The sequence below is a fragment of the Choloepus didactylus genome, chromosome 21 (genome assembly GCF_015220235.1).
Source record: "Choloepus didactylus isolate mChoDid1 chromosome 21, mChoDid1.pri, whole genome shotgun sequence".
NCBI lineage: Eukaryota > Metazoa > Chordata > Mammalia > Pilosa > Megalonychidae > Choloepus > Choloepus didactylus.
The window spans coordinates 27,616,493-27,632,600 of NC_051327.1; the positions used below are offsets into that span (position 1 = coordinate 27,616,493).

Genomic DNA, 16,108 nt, shown 5'->3' on the forward strand with positions numbered 1-16,108 from the left:
ATGGACAATTCAACATTAGGTACATGGACAAGACTGTGAAGCTTTCACCAGTATCTATTTCCAGACTATTTTCATCCTCCCAAACCAAAACGCACACTCATTTAATGGTAACTCCCCCTTCTCCCCTGCCCCCTCCCCTGGTAAGCACTGCTGTGTGTTCTGTCCTAGGAATTTGCCGGGTCTAAGACTGTCATATGAGAGAAATCATGCACTCTTTATCCCTTTGTGTCTGGCTTATTTGCCTCAGCACCCCATCTTTAAAAGGTTCATCCGCGTTGGGGCGTGCACCAGCACTGCACTTTCTACAGCTGAGTACTATTCCACTGCGTGGCTAGACCGCCTGGTTTGTGGATGGTGCGCAGGGGATTCTGTTTTAATTCTGTTGATTAAGATCCAACGCCTCCCCACGCACTCGGAAGCAGAGGAAGGTTCCGTTTCTCTCACTTCTTGCCAAAGCTACTTATGAAACTGTATCTGGCGCTGGTGCCCGGAAGGATAAAAATACGGGTTCATTCTTTCCCCAGCTCAAGTGCATCGCACACTAAATTTAGCACCTCGCCTGGGGCCTGGGCATCCCACCTGCTCCTCCTAGCGTGTATCTAGCCGCGTGCCTGCTAAGGGTGGGGCGACACCTGGAGAAACCGATGTCACCTGTCACAGACTGCCGCGGTGCTTGGGAGCTCGGCTGCAGGCAGGCAACACTGGGCATCATATAAAAAATCCTTGTCATGGCTGCAAACGAAGCTCTCGGCGCCTCACCGTGCGCTGCTTGGGTTGCAGGCGAGAAGCACCCGGGGAAGGCGAGCGCGCGGGGCCAGATCGCGCCTCGGGGACTCCCTCGACCTCCGCGCTCTTCCGCCAGGCTGCGGGGAGGGCGGCGCCACCCGGGCCCCGTCGGCCCCACGTGCGCCCCTTCCTACGGGGATTGCTCCCCGTCGTGCTAGGACTTCGTTCTCTGCGTTCGGCACACAGGACTCAACCCCTCGGGAACGGGGCACATTTCGGGGCTCGTCGGCTCCTCGGGGGAGCGTATCCGCCAGGGACGTGGGTCGCCATGGGGGATCGTGGGCCCACGGCGGCAACAGCCGCACAGTCCGGCCGGTGCCTGCCCACCCCACCGGCTACGTCACGCCCGCGGCTCCGCCGCGTAATCCTAACGCCCGGAAGGCCACCCTCGCGCGGCCCGCTGCAGCACGGGCGGCCCCGGCGCCCGCTTTTATAGCCGGCCTGAGGGGCGGGGCCGGGGACGCAGCGACGTGCCGACGTCACTCCCGACGGAGGGGCGGGGCCAGGGCGGTCGCGGCGGCGGCGTCGCTCGGCGCGCTCAGCCTCCTCAGCCTCCTCAGCCTCCTCAGCCGCCTCGCGCGCCTCGGCCCCGGCGTCCCCCCGCCTCTCCGGCCGCTCGGCTCCCGCATCCTCCCCGGCCCCGCGTCCTCCGCGGAACCCCCGGCCGCCTCGGCCCCTCGGCTCCCGCGTCCTCCCCGGCCTCCCCGCCCCCTCGGCCTCGCCGTCCTCCCGACCCCCGGGCCCCCCGCGGCCCCCGCGGCCCTCGTCCGGCCCCGCGCCCGCCGCCATGGGCCCGCGCCGCCGGGGCGAGGGCAGGTGAGGCGGCGGCGCCATGGGCGAGCGCGGAGCCGGGCCCGAGCGCCAGCCCGAGCAGCCCGGCCGGCCCGCGCGCCCCCGCCCGCCGCCCCCGCGGGGATGCCCGCGCCCTGAGCGCCCCGAGCGCCGTGCCCGCGCGCCGCTGGCCTCGCGATGAAGACGGAGCCGGCGCGGCCCGAGGCGGCCCCGGGGCCCCCCTGCGCGCCGGGCCCGGAGGACGCGCGGCGGGGGCGGCGGGCCGGCGGGGGAGCCTGCGCGGCGGAGCGCCCGGCCCCGGACCCCGGCCCGCCGCCTCCAGAGCTCGGCCTGCTCCTGTGCTGGGCCCCGGAGCCGGAGCGTGATGCTCCCCAAAGTTGCCCGGGGACCGTGCCTCTCCGCGGGGAGGTCGCCCTCTTCCCTCCTTTCGCCGCCTGCGCCGCGGGCGAGCTGGCCCTGGACGAGGGTCCCAGCGCCCTGGACCAGCCCGCGGGCTTCGGCCAGCCCCCCGCCGTTCCCAGCGAGCCTGCGGGGTGCCAGGAGGAGGCCCCCCGCCTCCGAGCCGTGTTCGATGCCCTGGACGGCGACGGGGACGGCTTCGTCCGCATCGAGGACTTCGTCCAGTTCGCCACCGTCTATGGGGCAGAGCAGGTAACCCCGAGAGCGCCCTCGGCCCGAGTGTGGGGCAGCACTGTGCAGGCGGGCTCGGGGGTCTCCCCGTCTCCGCAGGCGGGCTCGGGGGCTCCGCAGACGAGCTCGGGGGCTCCGCAGACGGGCTCGGGGGTCTCCGCCGTTTGATGGGTCCACTGGATCAGCTGCCGTTCTGAAATGCAGGCTAAGACTTTTCCTCTTAACTCGCTTCTGCTTTCATTCCAGGCTGAATTTCACTAAAGCCTAAGCCTCCCTTTCCCTTTAGAACGAAGTTCTGTTTCAGGGAGTCAGGGGCTTCCCTGCTTCCAGCCCCGCGAAGAGGTGTTTCGGTTTGGCTTGGCAGAGTTCCCTGAAGTTAGGACCCTAAAGGCCAGGCGTTGCTGAGCCTCTTGCAGCCAGCTGGACCCTGTGTGTGGTTGGTATTTGTTCTACTTAGATTTTTTTCCTTTTCATTGTTGGGGAGACAACGAATGCTTGTAGAAGGTCCTTGGGATTTAAAGTCACTTGTGTACCTTCTGTGTGAGAGAGAAGGGGAAGAGCTGGAGAGCCCTGTGGGGAGCACAAACCTGGCTGAACTGCATCCGTGCCTCTCTGCAGGAGAGGCGAGACTGGCCCTGAGTGCACGGTGGGGTGTGCAAGGCCCCGGAGTTCCCAGGGCGATGGCTGGTCAGGGGTGGTGGGCCTCGGGTCCAACCCTTGGCATCCATTAAAGGTTAGGTGGAGGCAAAAGCAGGGCTGTGTGTCCTGCTGATAATCTGGCGGTCAGCAAACAGGCTACCAGTGTTCACTTTTGGATATCTAGCTCGGTAGGAAATCCTAAGGTGCTGATAGGCTAATTTTTGTATTTTGTTGTTCTCTCTCACACACAGGCGTTTAAGTGGGTGTTGAAGTTCACATGCATGTTTGAGCCAAAATGGTCTTTAGGAAGAGAGGTAAAACTGACATGCTGCTATTTAAGGTGTCAGCCATAGATAGCAGCCTTTACAAGGAATCCCTGTGCCCCTGGAGTCTTTGCTGTGGCAGTTGGGCAGATCCAACTGGGTCCTAGTCATCAGTCGGTCGGTGCTCCTTGTTGAGTGCGCAGGATGGTCTCCCCTCTCCTAGTCGGGGTCGGGGGCAGAGATGTGCAACCATGAGTGTCCTTGAAGTGTAGCAGGGGTTGTGGCTCCTGGTCTGGGTTCTTCCGATGCTTTTCCTTCTTGCCTTTGGTCCTGAGAACACCTTGGGTATCCATGGGTGTTGTTTGCTAACGTGATGCATCTCCCTGAGTCTGACAGAGCCTCTGCAGCTGGCTCGTTCCCGCCTTCACTGGGTCGTTCCACAGTTCTCTGAGGTGGTAAGGCCCAGCAGGGTTCATCCCTACTTTAATAGGCAGGAAATGGGAAGCTGAGAAAGAAGTGACTTCCTCGGTGCCTTACAGCCAGCGCTGAAACAGGGTCTTCTGGCTCTTAACCCTTCTTAGGTGGTTTCTGCTTTTATTATATATATATGTGGTGGCTCAAAAATATTCCTTCAAAGCTGTATCTTATACAGACTTTCATAAAATTCTTTAAATTTAAGAAGCATTTCTTGTCATAATTTCCCTTCTTGATCACAGTGGGAAAAACCGGGTTGCCATTTCGGGGGGAGCTTTTTTTGCGATCACAAAGTGGAAGTTAGTCACAATTCTTTGCTTCTTTACCCTGACAGCCCCTGGTGAAATTCGAGGCTGGGGGCGAGGCCTGGATGATTCAGGGTATGGGGATGCTGGGCGAGTGAGCGGCCCCGGGGCACTGTTGCTTTTGTCCTTTCTCCCAGACCGCTCAGGAGGAGGCAGCCGGACTGCAGGTGATGCCTGGGTTTGGACTGGGCTCCTGGGATAGTGGAGAATAACTTTGAGCTCTCTAGGGTGCTGCTCTGGAGCGGATAGTTTATAGGGCGGCGGAAGGTTGGTTTTTGTGTCTGTGTAAGCTTTGCTTTTATTGTGATTTAGGTTTGCTCTTTCCTAATTTCATGTCAGGACACGTCTTAAAGGAGCAAAGAGATGTGTTCTCTTAAAGTAGTTTAGAGAAAAGTGAAGAATTCTATCTCGTGATGATTATTTTTTAAATGAAAATTCTTAAATATACACAAGAATAGAGAGAATAGTTTAATGAACCCCTGTAGCCACCACTCAGCTTCAGCAGTTATTTTCAGCAGTCTTGTTTCACTTTGTCTAACCCACTCCCTATCCCATATTATTTTTGAAGCAGTTTCCTGACATTATATCATTTCATCCATAAATATTTCAGTAAATAGTTTCAAAAGATAAGGATTTTTTTTAAAACATGATTCATGACTTTTCAGGAATCCAAGGAACAGTTCAGATAAACTGAATAATGGCAATAAAGACCATAGGATTTTGTGCTTTCTTTCCACCTTGAGATTTCAAAATACTGAGCACGTGAGGCTCTTTGGCTGGTCAGTCCCTGATAACAGCAACTCGATTGTCTTGATTATTGTCCAAATTTCAGAGGTGGCATGTTCAGTATCTTTTATGTAATCTGTTTATGAAGGAAGATTTATGAAGACAGCGTTTTAAATTATGTAAGTGGATTATCTGAATTTTTAATAGGAGCCATGCTCATTGATAACACAGGTGGCTTTCTTGAGCACTGGGTTGCATTACATCACCTGGTGGTAGATCAGGTGTGATGTAAGGCAACCCGATGCCAGCAGGAGTCAGCAGTGAAAGGAGACAGGGCTGCAGTGGAGTTTCTGGTCGGATCTTCTTGAAGCTGGGATTTAGGGTTAGATGTGATGTCCAGGCAATAGGTGTCAAGCTGGACTAGGTTATTTTTAAGGCCACCATTATCCCTGGAGATTCTTCATTGACATGACCCCTTCCTACAGGGAGGACTGAGGTTTTGTAGGCACGAACAACCAATTATAAAGCAGAATTGTAAATAAACTGTGAGAGTGTCGAGAAAGGATTGGTTTCCTTTTGTTTTATTTTTCAGAGGCATTAATCATAATCCTACAGTTGTCTTCACATTTTATTGTTTTAGTCAGTTAAGCACGTGCATTCCAGTGGGCACTCTGTCCTCTCTGGCGCGTGTGGAAGTGGCCGCTCAAGGTGGTGTTGCTGCTTCTCACCTGGTGGCAGGGGGGAGTTGCTAGGGTCATTTGGCTGCAGCTTCCAGTTGCTCCTGTCCTTTCTAGTCCTGTCCTTGGCCTGGTGTGTGAGCATGTGTGTGAGTGAGAGAGAAGAGCTGGTGTGTGTGTGTTCTGCTTCTGTGCTTGACCACAGGCAGTTTTGTTGGTGTTTAAAAATGCTTTCTTCATACTATGAAAGTAATACATGGTTATTGAAAAGAAGCCAGGAAATACTGTGATGTGTGTGTATCACTGCGCGCACAGGCACACACACACATTAAAAATGACCAATAATCCCACATTCCTGAGAAAAATGCCGTTAGCATTTTAGTGTATTTCCTTCTAGATTTTTTTGTGTACATGCACATTATCAACTATGTATAAAATTACACAGTTGAGATCATATTGGATAGAAGCTTAATTATTTTTATAATAAATGTTCAGTGTTTTAGAAAACAAAACTAGATTATACCAGTAAGCAAAAAAAGAGAAAAATAAGAATCACCTGTATCCCACCAGTCAGAGAAAATTACTGTAAGCATTTTGTTGTCTTCCTACAGAATACAGCTATGTAAATCAAAATATATGGTATATTTGCTTCCTTGTACAACAATGGTATAATTACAGATCTTGCTTTGAATTTGATCCAAGATTTTTGAAATTGAAGGTCTTGGACTTCAGGCATATCCTTTAATGAAAGCCTAAGGTTTACTTGTCCCAGAAGATTCAGAATTGCTACTGATTATTCCAGTTTAGTGCCTAACTTACAGGAAGACTTGAATTCCATGGAGACTACACAGGAAAGGTGGTAAAGGCCACCAAGCTTAAGGGTTGCTTCCCTTCCAAACACTTACTTTGTTTAAGTTCTGGAAACAGAGTCTAAATATTAGTTTCTAATCTAAGTATCAAGTAAAAGGAGTAAGTATCCACTTAAACTATTATTATGTAGCCCTTAAAAGCGATGATTACAAAGGATCAGCAATAATTTAGGTTAGCACTTAGTATATAAATGAATAGAGTGAGACACTAAATTGTACATACACCACAGTTATAACTATGTGAAAATTACATGTGAGAAAAGACTTGAAGGAATTATAAAAAATAATTTTAGTTGTATGTGTGTTGGGGGGTGACTGTGTCGGAAGGGGGCGTGATGGGAATAGGGTCTGTTTTATTTGGAGTATTTGCAAAATTTTCTGTTGTGTTACTGGTGTTATTTTAATTATTTTGAAAAGTAATACTTGTACAAGCACATAGCATGGATTTCAAACAGTGTAAAAGAGAATCCAGTAAAAAATTTCATTACAGTCTTTAGGGGAAAAAACATAAGGAAACACTAACTGTAAAATATTTACATGTTTCAGGTTGACTCAGAATTTTAGGGTTTTATGTGAATATGCCAAATACATCTGAAAAAATTTAGATTTTCTAGTAAATTATAGAACTGTAGAACATTGAGTTAACATTTGCAGATGGTTATTGAATCTGGATTGTTAATTTTTATTGATATTTGGAAAACTGCCTATTAGAAAAGGCTGCTAATTCTTGAAGCTTAGCTTTCACGTAGTCATTGTGTTTTCATCAATATCTAACTTAAGTAAATTTAAGATGGTTCATACTTGTTTTAGACAAATTGGCATTCCTCTGGTTACAATTTTACAAGATCCTTGTGTTATGAAAAACACAATAATTTTTGAAACTAGAGCTAACCTGGCTTTGTTGCTGAAGCAGGTGTCCCAGCCTCTTGGCCTAAGTCTGTGGCTGAGACAGCCGAGGGGGCAGAGCTGGGCACAGGAGAGTGGCCTCAGTGCCCCTTCTGCAGGGCTGTGCCCTGTGCAGGGTGTGTATGTAGAATTGAGAAGTTTTTAATACCAAACAAACCCAGGGGCCGGGTAACATTCAGCATCGGCTGTAAATAGAGTATGCATACCGCTTTGTGTTAATTTAAGCCCTTTTTGCCCAGAGCTTCAGAATGTGGATAACTTGAAACTCTAGCTGTTTCTGACCTATGTCTTTAGAAGGACTTAAGGATATAAAGCTCCTGGAATTCTAATTTGTTAAATGATCGATTTTACCTTATCTCTTATTGGGTAATTTTTAAAAAACATTTACAGAACTTTGTAAAGGTGCGTAGAGACTCCTGTGCTTACAGGTGAATAGACCTGGCGTAGTCAAAGTGAACTTAACCTGTTTATGTCCTTGTTTTGAACTAGGGCTCTGGGGTAGTGAGGCCTTACTGGTGCTGTTGACATTAGAAGCTTTTGTGAGTCATTGTTCTTTTTCATTTCACATATTCTGATTCCTCATTAAGCAAATTTGCCCACCTCAAAGCCTAAAACTCAGGTTATGAGAGATGTAGTACCTATTGGCTGAGTCTGTTTACAGGTGATTTGTCTGTTAGGTAAGAATTGTTCAGTATTATAAAAGCTTCTGTTGCCGTAAATCATTGGGAAGTGAGTGAATCATCAGAACAATGTGCTTAGAGTTTTGCTGTCACAGGCAGTCCAGTGGCATTTTATAAACTGCTGCCTGCCACTGAACTGATTAATCAATTACCATTATCTGGTAATTTTTATTTTATTAACAGGTTGTTTGAGCCACAGTAGAAGGGAAAATTCACATTGGTTAGAGAGATTAGCATTTCCTGTGAAAGTCTATTGAAGTAACTTTATTATTTTTATTTATTTACTTTTAAAAATTTTCAATTGTGGTAAAAGATAATATAAATTATTGTATTTATATAAATAAATATAAATATAAATAATATTTATAAATTTATATATAATATAAATAATATAAACAAATAAATTTATAAATAAATTCATATAAATTTATTTATAAATAAATTTATATAAATTTAAATTTATATAATATAAATTATTTACTTTAAAAAATTTTCAATTGTGGTAAAAGATAATATAAATGTCATTTTAACCATTTTGATATTAAGTAAGTGGACAATACTGTGTGACTTTCACCAATATCTACTTCCAGACTATTTTCGTCATCCCAAACCAAAACTCATACTCATTTAGTTATAACTGTCAATTACTGCCTCCCCCCCACCCCTGGGTAACCACTTTTCTCCTTTCTGTCTATTTGAATTTGCTTATTCAAAATATTTCATAAAAGTAAGATCAAATAATATTTGTCCTTTTGTGTCCGGTTTATTCTACTCAACACGATGTCGTTATGGTTCATCCATTGTGTAGGTTGTACCAGCACTTCGCCTCTTTCTAGGGCTGCGTGATGCTCCATCCTCTGGACAGACACACTCTGGTTACTCATTCGTCTGTTGAGGGGCACTTGGGTTGCTTCCACCTTTTGGTTACTGTGAATAATGCTGCAGTGAACATTGATGGGCAAATATCTGAGTCCCTGGTTTCAGTTTTTCAGGGTACATACCCTAGGAGTGGAATTGTCAGGTCATATAATAATTCTTTGTTCAACTTTCCGAGGAACTGCCAAACTGTTTTCCACAGCAGCTGCACCTTTTTACATTCCCACCAACGATGTATGAGGGTTCCTGTTTCTCCACATCCTCACAACACTTATTTTCAGGTTTTTAAATACCCATCCTAGTGGGTATAAAGTGGTATCTCATTGTAGTTTTAATTTGCATTTTTTTAATGGCTAATCGTGTTGAGCATGTTTTCATATCCTATTGGCCATTTGAACATAGTCTTTGGAGAAAGATCTATTCAAATCCTTGACCCATTTATTAGTTGGGTTGTTTGTCTTTTTGTTGTTGAGTTGTATGAGTTCTCTATATATTCTGGATATTAAACCTTTATCAGAGAAATGATTTCCAAATTTTTTTTCCCATTCTGCAGAGTGTCTTTTCATTTTCTTGATAATGTCTTTCGATGCACTAAAGTTTTTAATTTTATGAAGTCCATTTTGCCTATTTTTTCTTTTATTGCTTGTGCTTTTGGTACAAAATCTAAAAATCCATTACTTACTTACAAGGTCCTGAAGATATTTCCCTATGTTTTCTTGCTAGAGTTTTATAGTATTAGCTCTTATATTTAGGCCATTGATGCATTTTGAATTAATTTTTGTGTATGGTGAGAGGTAGGGGTCCACATTTATTCTTTTGCACGTCATATGGATTTCCAGTTGTCCCAGCACCATTTGTTGAAAAGACTATTATTTTCCCATTGAATTGACTTGGCACCCTTACTGAAAAATCAACTGGCCATAGATGTGTGGATTTAACTCTGGACTCCTAATTCTATTCTGTTGGTCTGTATGTCTATCCTTATGCTAATATCAAACTGTTTTATTTATTTATTTATTTATTTTAAACTTCAGTTTTATTGAGATATATTCACATATCATACAGTCATCCACAGTATACAATCAGTTGTTCACAGTACCATTATATAGTTGTGCATTCATCTTCACAATCAGTTTTTGAACATTTTCATTACTCCAAAAAAAAAAAATAATAAAAATAAAAGTAGAAGTAAAAAGTAACACCTAAAACATCCCAACCCCCCCATCCCATGCTATTTTTCATTTAATTTTTGTCTTCATTTTTCTACTCATCTGTCCATACACTGGATAAAGGGAGCATAGACCACAAAGTTTTCACAATCACAAAGTCACACCATGTAAGCTACATAGTTACACAATGGTCTTCAAGAATCAAGGCTACTGGGTTGCAGTTCGACAGTTTCAGGTATTTACTTCTAGCTATTCCAAAGGACTAAAAACTAAAAAGGGATATCTATATAGCACATAAGAATACCCTCCAGAATGGTCTCTTGACTTCATTTGAAATCTCTCAGCCACTGAATCTATATGGTTTCATTTTGCTTTCCCCTTTTGGTCAAGAAGACTTTCTCAATTTTATAATGCTGGGTCCAGGCTCATCCCCAGGAGTCATGTCCCACATTGCCAGGGAGAGTTACACGCCTGGGAGTCAGGTCCCACATAGCGGGGAGGGCAGTGAGTTCACCTGCCAAGTTGACTTAGAGAGACAGGCCACATCTGAGCAACAAAAGAGGGTATCTGTCTCCTCCCTTAACTCTTTTTTTTTTTTTCTTTTTTCTTTAATCATCATTTTATTGAGATATATTCACATACCACGCAGTCATACAAAACAAATTGTACTTTCGATTGTTTACAGTACCATTACATAGTTGTACATTCATCACCTAAATCAATCCCTGATACCTTCATTAGCACACACACAAAAATAACAAGAATAATAATTAGAGTGAAAAAGAGCAATTGAAGTAAAAAAGAACACTGGGTACCTTTGTCTGTTTGTTTCCTTCCCCTACTTTTCTACACATCCATCCATAAACTAGACAAAGTGGAGTTTGGTCCTTATGGCTTTCCCAATCCCCTTGTCACCCCTCATAAGCTACATTTTTATACAACTGTCTTCGAGATTCATGGGTTCTGGGTTGTAGTTTGATAGTTTCAGGTATCCACCACCAGCTACCCCAATTCTTTAGAACCTAAAAAGGGTTGTCTAAAGTGTGCGTAAGAGTGCCCACCAGAGTGACCTCTCAGCTCCTTTTGGATTCTCTCTGCCACTGAAGCTTATTTCATTTCCTTTCACATCCCCCTTTTGGTCAAGAAGATGTTCTCCGTCCCACGATGCCGGGTCTACATTCTTCCCCGGGAGTCATATTCCACGTTGCCAGGGAGATTCACTCCCCTGGGTGTCTGATCCCACGTAGGGGGGAGCAAACTGTTTTAATTATGTAGCTTTGTAGTAAGTTTTGAAGTCAGGAAGTATAAGTCCTCCAACTTTGTTCTTCAAAATTGTTTTGGTTATTTGGGGCCCCTTGCAATTCTGTGGAAAAGGCTGCTGGAATTTTGATTGGGACTGCATTGAATTTGTAGATTGCTTTAGACAATATTGCGATCTTAATATTAAGTCTTTCAATCCATGAACACAGATGTCTTTACATTTATTTAGGCCTTCTTTAATTTCTTCCAGCAATGTTTTGTAGTTTTCAGTGTACAGGTCTTTCATCTCCTTGGTTAAATTTATTTCTAAGTGTTTTATTTGTTTAGAGGCTGTTGTAAATGCAATTTTTTGTTGATTTCTTTTTCAGATTGTTCATTCCTGGTGTATAGAAAACCCAACTGACTCCTGCATGTTAACCTTGTATCTTGCAACTTTAATGTATTTATTAGTTTTAGTAGCTTTATGTGAATTCTTTGGGATTTTCTATATAGAGGATCACATCATCTGCGAATAGGGGTATTTTAACTTTTTCCTTACCATTTTGGTTGCCTTGTATTTCTTTTTCTCGCCTTGTTGCTCTGGCTATCCAGTACAGTATTCTGTATTCCAGTACATTGTACAGTGGTAGCAGAGGATGTCTTGTCTTGTTCCTGAGCTTTGGGGGATAACTTTCGTCTTTCACCATTGAGTACGGTATTTTCTGCGGGTTTTTCATAAAGGCCCTTTATCATGTTGGGAAAGTTCCATTCGAATCCTAATTTTCTGAGTGTTTTTGTCATGAAGGATGTTGAATTTTGTTAAATGCCTTTATTGCATCAGCTGAAATGATTGTGTGTTTTTTCCCCTTCATTCTGTTAATGTGGTGTATTACATTTATTTTCTTATGTTGAACCATCCTTGCATTTCTGGACTTCATCTCACTTGGTCATGGTGTATAATCCTTTTACTATAATGTTGGATTTGGTTAGCAAGTATTTTGTTGATCTTTGCATCAGTTATCCTGAGGGATATTAGTCTGTAAATTTCTTGGGCTCTCTTTATTTGACTTTGGTATCAGGCTCCAGAGAATGAGTTAGGAAGTAATCCCTTTTCTATTTTTTTGGAAGGGTTTGAGAAGGATTGTTAAATCTTCTTTAAATGTTTGGTAGAATTTAGCATGAAACCATCTAGTCCTGGGCTTTTTTTGTTGTTGTTGTTGTGAAGTTTTTGATTACTGATTCAATCTCTTTACTAGTCATAGATTTGTTGAGATTTTGTTTCTTATCATATCACATTAGATAATTTGTATGTTTCTATGAATTTGTCCATGTCATGTAGGTTTTCTTTTTTGTTGGTATATACTTGTTCATATTACCCTCTTACAATGCTTTTTATTTCTGTAAGGTTAGTAGTAATGTCCCCACTTTCATTCCTGATAGTAATTTGTGGTGTCTCTTTTTGTCAGTTTGGCTAAAGGTTTGTTGATTTTGTTGATCTCTTTGAAACACCAACTTTTGGTTTTGTTGAGTCTCTCTATTGTTTTATTTTTATTCTCTATTTCTTTTATCTCTGCTCTAATATTTAATGTTTCTTTTCTTCTACTAACTTTGGGTTTAGTCTGGTCTTGTGGTTTCTTTAGGTATGGAATCGGGCTATTTATGTTCTTTCTTCTTTTTTTTATATAGGCATTTAGAGCTGTATATTTCCCTCTGAGCAATGCCTTTAATACATCTCATAAGTTTTGGTATGTAATATTTTTGTTTTCACTTGTTTCAGGAAATTTTGTAATTTTCCTTTGATTTCTTGTTTGACCCATTGGGTTATTTAATAGTGTGGTAGTTTGGAGCTGTAAGTACCCCAGAAAAATATATGTTCCTCAACTTAATCCATTCTTGTGGGTGTGACTGCATCGTAAGTAGGACCTTTTGATGAGGTTACTTCACTTAAGCCTTAAGTGTGGCTTGGGATGGTCTTAATCCTGTTACTAGAGTCCTAGTAATCAGAATGAAGCTCAAAAATCGAGAGAAAGCCATGGGAAGCAAGAAGCTGAAATTCAGTGTAACCTGGAAGGCAGCAGAGAGGCGGGGAGAGGCCCCATGTGCGTCACCAGGTGACAGAGGAGCCCAGGACCAAGGATTGCTGGCAGCCAGCCCAGAGCACCAGGCTCCAGGAAGAAAGCATTGCCTTGATGACACCTTGATTTGGACATAACTTGAATCCATTTAACTTGAACAGTAACCTTTTCTCTGTTGTTTTTGTTTTTCTTCTATAGTATGGCCTGACTTTATCGAGCAGAGGTTCTTGGTTGAGGGCAACTTTGGTCCCCAGGGGACATCTGTCAGTGTCTGGCATGATTTTGGTTCTTGCAGTTGGGGGAGAAGAGTGATACTAGTCTCTAGTGGGTGGAGGCCAGGGTTGCTGCTAAACGTCCTGAAATGCACAGGGCAGTCCCCAAACAAAAGTCATGTGGCCCCAAATGTCAGCAGTGCCAAGTTAAGAAACCCTGCCGCAGAACCCCTCTGTCCACTGTAATTCTGAAAACATATACTTTTGTAAGTGCCAAGACTATTAAGAGATTTAATCTAATCAGTATAAATGCCTGCTTATTGCCAAAAGCAGTGATTAATTTTAAATTTCAAATGAGATTCCAGAATGATTAAACCATAAAATCAACTTACAGTGATAGAGTTTAGGATATATACCATTCAGTTTCCCTTGAATCTGTTCTACTAATTTAATGTTAATAATGAAAGTTAAGTAGCACTGTTTTGAGTTAGCCACACAAATAGCTTCTTTGCACATTTTCCTGGACTGTGATTTTAAAAAAGAAATCAGTGATACATAAAGCATCTAGCAAATAGCAAAGTGCTCTACAAATGTTCTGGAAATATTTATCAGAAAAATATTAACAGTGAAGAGCTTCACTTATTCAAATTTGTCATGAACATGTTTTTCAACAAGTTAAATTTATTTGTTTTCCATTTTACAGCAATTTCTCATAAATGTCTTCTTTTACAAAGAACAGTACATATAGATGGGGCATATGAAATAAAATTAAGAAGTCAGTAGTCTTCTTTACCCAAATTCTAGTTGTAAAATTATCAGTGTATCAAATGAGTTTTCCGAATAGAGAACCACATTAAAAAAAAAATCATTCTAAGTTTGCTATACAGAAATTCCCAGTACTTTACTAATTATTCATCCCTGCTTTCACATACTATCTTATTTTCCCATGTTCAACAAACTGATTTGAATGATTTAAATTATCCCACCATGTAAAGAGGAAAGTCTCTGCAATAATTTTAAACCACAGCGTTATCTTAATTTTACTACTGGCTGCTTTTTTCAGAAGTTCTTCTAGTTCTTCCTTTGACACATAACAATAGCTTTTAATCTCATTAGGATCTGGATCCAAAATTACGTTCTTCCTCACAAACAAAATGTAATCAATTTCATGTTCACCCCAAATGCTATCAGATTGAGCCTTGTAGTGAATTTGTGTTTCATAATTTCTTCTGGAGGAACCTCTTCCATGGGAATTCCTAATTCAACTTTTAAGCACCTCTGTGCTGCTCGTCTTATTCCAAATGCATCTTTTTCTTCAACTTCTCCTGACTACTTAATGGGTGACTGCAACAAGTTTTGGTGAAAAAACCTGGAAAGGTAATTTTAGCATCTGATCTCTGCTGTAGTAGGAGCTTATTTTCAGTGTTGAATAAGAAGACACTAAAAGCTTGATGTTGTAATCCTTTGTCGATGTTTTCATTCAAGTGACAATTCTTTTTGGTCCCAGCTCCAATTTTATTGTCATTTTCATCAATAATAATACACGTTTGCCAGAAGTTGAGCCTGTTTCTCATTGAGGTTGTCGGTGTTTATTTCCGGCATTGTTGCGATGTGTGTGGTCTGTCCTAAAATACTCACAGTCCTCTCCCGAAGGCCACTGGAAGGCCGCAGGGTCGCTGAGCCCGGCCATGGGAATGCCAACTGCCTCTCTCTGTATCTGTGTTTTTCTATATATTTATATTTAAGTTTTTTTTAGTGGTTACCTTTGTAATTACAATGAACATTTTAAACTAATAACAACCTAGTGTGACTAGTACCAACCTAGTTTCAGTAGTATACAAACTGCTCCCGTACATCTCCATCCCTCCCTCTTATGTTATCGTCTCAGATTACGTCTTATTCATGGTGTGCTCATTAACATAGATTTATAATGTTACTTTACACATTTGTTTGTTAAGTCATAAGGGGGGAAATCATTTACAAACCAAAAGTGCAATAATACAGGATTTTATACTCATCTATGTAGTTACCTTTATCAGTGTTCTATATTTCCTTTTATGGCTTCAAGCACTGCCTAATGTCCTTTATTTTCTGTCCAAAGGACTCCCTTTAGCCTTTCTCGTAGGGCAGGTCTTCTGGTAATGAAACCTTTCAACTTTTGTTAAACTGTAAATGTCTTAATTTCTCCTTTATTTCTGAAAGATAATTTACCACATATAGAATTCTCAGTTAAGAGTTTTTCCTTTAAGGAAAAATATGCCGTCCTGCTGTCTTCTGGCCTCCATGGTTTCTGATGAGAAATCCTCTTTACTCTTACTGGGGATCCCTTGTATGTGACAAGTCGCACCTTTCTTGCTGCTTTCAAACTCCTATCTTTTGTCTTTGGGTTTTGACAATTTCACGCTGCTGTGTCTTGGTGCGGATCTCTTAGAGCCTGTCCTGCTTGGAGTTTGTTGCACTTCCTGGATGTCTTTCTACTCATGTCTTTCCTTAGACTTGTGACGTTTTTGGCCGTTATTTCTGGGAATACGTTTTCTGCCCCTTACCTTCTCTTGCTCTCTGGGGCTGCAGTGATGCTTATGTTGGTATGTTTGACGGTGTTCCACAGTTGCCTCAGGTTTTGTTCATTTTTCTTCATTGTGTTTCTTTCTGCCCCTCACACTGGATGATTTCGATGGTCTTGTCTTCAAGTTTGCTGATTCTTTCTTCTGTCTGTTCAAATCGGCTGTTTAAGCTGTCTAATCTGTCTAATTAAATGAGTTTTTCATTTCAATTACTGTTCTTTGAAGC

At 43.0% G+C, this 16,108-nt stretch overlaps 1 protein-coding gene and 1 pseudogene across 6 annotated transcripts in view; one reads left to right on the top strand and one right to left on the bottom strand.

Annotated features, from left to right (window-relative positions):
• The first annotated feature begins 1,552 nt into the window (after positions 1 to 1,552).
• Positions 1,553 to 16,108, top strand: part of RAB11FIP3 (RAB11 family interacting protein 3) — a 92,562-nt gene continuing 78,006 nt past the window's right edge. For 2 of the 6 annotated variants that reach the window (XM_037814113.1, XM_037814115.1), the window contains exon 1: positions 1,575 to 2,229. In XM_037814113.1, coding sequence (XP_037670041.1) covers positions 1,756 to 2,229 — 474 coding nt within the window. In that variant the 5' untranslated portion in view covers positions 1,575 to 1,755. Of the gene's footprint in view, positions 2,230 to 16,108 lie in introns of all 6 variants that reach the window. The other 4 variants (XM_037814116.1, XR_005213527.1, XR_005213526.1 and 1 more) reach the window with 4 other exon arrangements.
• LOC119518006 lies at positions 14,250 to 14,920 on the bottom strand (annotated as a pseudogene).